Source organism: Phalaenopsis equestris, unplaced genomic scaffold, assembly GCF_001263595.1.
Source record: "Phalaenopsis equestris unplaced genomic scaffold, ASM126359v1 Scaffold000180, whole genome shotgun sequence".
Classification (NCBI taxonomy): domain Eukaryota; kingdom Viridiplantae; phylum Streptophyta; class Magnoliopsida; order Asparagales; family Orchidaceae; genus Phalaenopsis; species Phalaenopsis equestris.
In genome coordinates, this window is record NW_018164622.1 from 1,768,445 (window position 1) to 1,773,306 (window position 4,862).

The 4,862-nt window shown below is 37.4% G+C and overlaps 1 protein-coding gene across 1 annotated transcript in view; it reads left to right on the forward strand.

Moving 5' to 3' along the window:
• Positions 1–1,758: 1,758 nt before the first annotated feature.
• Positions 1,759–4,862, forward strand: part of LOC110022263 (probable LRR receptor-like serine/threonine-protein kinase At2g24230) — a gene marked incomplete at its 3' end in the record, with an annotated part of 6,308 nt that continues 3,204 nt past the window's right edge. The window contains 1 exon segment of the mRNA XM_020721110.1: positions 1,759–2,998. Coding sequence (XP_020576769.1) covers positions 1,913–2,998 — 1,086 coding nt within the window.

Here is a 4,862-nt window from a genome sequence, read left to right on the forward strand (position 1 = left end):
TGTGTGTTGTGTTTTTATGTCACTAAGACGCTAAACTTATGAATCCACCACTGCGATCCTTCCAACACACATCATGAGCTTTAACCTTTATTATCATGAGATTTGTTTTACACAAATATTAAAAAAAATGCTAATCATATATTTATAATTTAAAAAAATTATTATTTTTTCAATGAAAAATACAATCATAATAGGCACAAAATCATCTATTTCACCTGACCACAATAAATATCGGGTCAATTGTCAATCAAATATTAATGACAATTACAAATAATTAATGCGCTATGAATCTTATGCTGAATTAAATTGACGCAATGTGATCACAATTATTTTGTGCTCGACTTTATAACATATTAATTAAAAGGTCGATTACATGCAGGCACCAAAAACATTGCTATTTACAAATTAAGCCTCCTCCTTCATCCTTGTTTTCAATTCTGACTCAACTATCAAAGATTATGTTAAAACTCTAGCCCATAGTTTTCATTTTTATAAAATTCACAATGATTTAATTTTGGCATGTGTAAATTCATGGATTTGATAGTTCAAAAAATCACTTTGTGTTAGATATGACTCATATACTAGATAAGGGACAGATGCTGGAGCGGAACGGAGCGGAAACATCTGTCCAATTGGGGGGAGTTACGTTATGTGAGTTGGGGGTGCGGGGGCAACTCTCTCGTGGTACGGTACATAGATAATTTTATAATTACATATTATACTCAATGAATATATATATATATATATATATATATATACGTATTGCTACTCTAAGGGGTATTCTATACACTTTTTTTGAAAAAAACAAAGGCCGACACTTTGCTCCCGATGATGTGGGCATTTTTGCCAAACCTCGTTAAATCTCTGTATTTTATTCTGAATTTGCATCGATTCTTGCATTTTCTTCGCCCTAATTTCTCGACAATTTGTAAATAGCAATATTTCTTGTGCTCTATATGTAATTATCCCTAGTTAAAAATAAAATAAATAAAATCTTAAAATATAATCTTTTGCTGAGAATTCAAATTATTTTTAAAATATATTTTATGACGAACTATGAAATTGATGCAATTAGGTGTGTTACCGTGAGAGTTTAATAAAAAAAAAGAAAATTAAAAATGGAAATTTTATCTTAAATTTTAAGAATAAGATCGTAAATTAGTTATCAATAATTTAAATGTAATTCTTTTAGTCTCATAGTCTATAAAAATGTCAAAATCATTCTTGATTATTTAAATTTGTGTTCTAATAGTTCTTCCATGTGATTATTTCAACATCAATTGTAAGTGTCTCGAGATTAGAGATGTAAATGAGTAAAGACGGCTTATGAGTTGAGTTTATTGAGCACAATTAGAGCTTGTCCCTGCTTGGCTTCCCAGCCGATTTGATTAATCTATCACTAATCATTTTGATGTATTTTTTTTGGTGAGTTGTGAGTGCATCACACCCGTTTTCCTCCGACCACCAATGCATTCTCCCTAGAGTTACCTTAAAAATGAAATTTTTAATTTGAGCTCGTGAGTCAGCGACTAATACTTCGAGCAAAGCTCAAGCTCACAATTTAACAGACGAGCTAAGCCCTAGCTTGGCATGGCTCGTTCTCAACTTGATTCATTTACACCACTATTTAGAATTATTTTAATATTTATATTAATAGGCGGAAATTAAAATGAATTAAAAAAATAGAAGAAAATTAATAATATTTGGACTACTATGCATGTAATAGTCCCATTTTAGACTAAAATTCGATATGAAATTTCAGAGCCGAACAGCTTAACTCCTGAACCAAACAACCTGCTCCTCCCCAACCTTTCCCGCAATCACTGCCGTCAAATCCCTCCATCAATGCCCCCTTCGCCAATCATTTAATGCATTCCACCATCTTCCTCTGATCCTCTTCGCTCCCCACTCCATGGCCGCCCTCCTCCTCCTCCTCCTCTCCATCCTAACCTCCACCCACTGTTCCTGCGACTCATCACACCGCCACCTCCTCTCCCTCGCCTTCTCCTCCGTCTCCGGCTTCCATCTCCCACCCCCATCCCCCACCGGCGCCTGCATCCGCCACCTCCACCTCCCCTCCCAAAACCTCTCTGGCACCCTCTCCTGGATGTTCCTGCGGAACATCACCACCCTCCAAACTCTCGACCTCTCCTCCAACTCCCTCGACGGCTCAGTCCCCGGCAGCTTCTGGTCCTCCCCTGCTCTCACCGCAGTCAGCCTCGCCGGAAACCACCTCGGCGGTCCTCTCCGGTTCGAAAACTCCGGCCTCCGGTTCCTCAACCTCTCGAGCAACAGGTTCACCGCCGCCTCCAATCTCTCGATTCTCCGCAGCCTGAAAGTCCTCGACTTGTCCCACAATAAGCTCGGCGTCACTCCTCCCGGTCTGAACTCACTTCCTAATGTCGAATATTTGGATTTGTCTAATAACTCCATGACAGGGTTGTTCCCAAGTGACTTTCCGGCAATCGCCGGACTCCGGTTTCTGAACCTGTCTTACAATAACCTCACTGGAGTGATTGATTCGGCGGCGCTGGATAAGTTTGGGAGCTCTGCTTTTGTGAAAGGTGGGATTTTTACCTACGCAGCGCCTCCCAGTGAGAGACATAAAGAGAAAAAGCATGGAAAGGATAGGGCTTGGAGGACGGGATTGATTGCAGCGGCGGCGGCGGCGGTTGGTGTGGTCATCATTGCAGTGGTGATCGCCGGAGGTTTCTATCGCCGTAAAAAAAGATCGCCGGAGAAGGAGAGGCGGGAGGTGCGGGAGGAGGAATTGGAGTGGGTGAGGGAAGCAAGGTGGGGAGCGGCGGGGGGGGGGGTTGGGGAGGGGGATTTGGTGGCGGCGACTTCAGGGTTCGGGAGAGAGTCGTTAATGGCGGAGGGAGGGAGGAGCGGGCCGATTTACAGGGCGTTGTTGCCGGGAGATATGCATGTCGTGGTGAGAGTGATGGAGAGGGATCGAGGTGGCGATTCGTCGGCGGCGGGGGCGGCGTTAACGGAGGTTGGGAGGATACGGGGTCGGGAATTTGCTTCCGCTACTCGGTTACTGCATTTCCGGTTAGTTTCATTATTATTTTTTTAAAATTCTTATATAAAAAACTTTTAAATAAGGGTCTTTTATATGAAAAAATATAATATTATGTGCCACTGAATACGAATCGATGATATTTGTTCGCAAACAGCTCGTGTTCGACTCGTTAACATGCTCGTGTTCGGCTCGTTCTCTAAGTTAATGAGCCTAACACGAACAACAAGAATAAATATTTGTTCGTTCGTTCGTGTTGGGCTCGTTTTAACTCGAAATACTTCTAATCATTTTTATAAAAATTAATAATTTGATGGTGGCAATTGTAAATACGTCCATTTGGCATTAGGAAATTCAAAAAAATACGGAGGATTAATTTGTAAATATTAATATTTTAGGTGATCTGAATGTGATTATCCCTAAATATTATATTAGAAGCTTAGATGTTAATCTAACTACTTAGCATGGTATAATTTATTTACTATTCTCACCTTTTCAGAATAATAAGGCTAATGTTTCATTCTCTTTTTATTGGTATTAGAGAATATATAAATAAAATTATGGTCCTCCGACATAGTGAATTAGTGATTACAAAATTCATTATAAATTCTCTTCAAATTATAATATTAATCTTCCAAATCGAGAAATAATTAAAGTATTTAGCCGGGTCATATTTATAATTAATAATTTAAACTAAAAAAGAGTTTTTTCATGAATAAAAGCTACTAAAAGTTGCATTTTTATATTGGTCACCCCAAACTTGTTATTTGCAAATCAACCCTCATCTTTCGTCCACATCTCAATTTCTCGCCCGAGATATCAAAATTCATGGTAAAACCCCAGCTCGTATTTTTTCATTTTTATGAAATTTTCAATAGTTTAATTGATGCACTCTATATCTGTTCGGTAGTTAAGAAAAATTATTTAGATAATTAATTTGTAAATATCAATGTTTGGGATGGTTTATATGTAATTATCCATTTTGTGTAGTCTCAAAATTTTGAGTGTAAATATGGAAAACATGATGTAAGATATGTAAGCATTTAAACATTACGTGATACCCATGCCAATGCTCCTAAAAATAATTATGATTTAATTATTATATTATTACTTATTAAAAACAGTGTAGAAAATGAAAAATAAATAAATAATTTATTAGAAAATACAATTTTTTTTTTACAGTATATTAATTTGTTTTATAGTTGAATGCGTGTTGCATACGAAACATATCATAAATGTGTACATAATGCGTGTTTTAATATTCTTAAATATAGTTTATTATATTTAAATATTCTAGCCTAGTATTTATTTTTGTAATAAAACCCTAGCTTTCCCCAAATTTTGCTTTCCGTGGTTGATAGATAAATAAATAAATATTATGTATGTAAATTGGTTGTTAACTATCCCATTTAATATTCGCTCTACAAAAATTCGGACAACGCATTTTCAGACGGCTAATCGCTAGCCGCCAAGTCTCCATACAATTTATCAGTGGGCGACATGGCAGGTGGTGGTTGGCCGTCCAGACTTGTGAACGTCTGGACGTAATATTTTTTTTTCCTTTTTTTTAGTGAAGTTAAATTCACTAAATTCATTGCTATGATTGAATTTTGATCCAAAGCTCTGCTCAAAATAGGCTTGAAAAAAAAAAAATCAATTTTAAATTTTAGCTCTTATTTTGATTTAATCTCAATTCAAACCAAAATTTGAATCAAATTTCGAGATATAAACTCTCAGGTCTAATTTCCAGGAAGAGAAAGGCTGCTCCTTTACGAGTACATGGAGCGCGGCGATCTCCACCGTTGGCTCCACGAGCTGCCCGCCGGCCACCCGCCCGTCG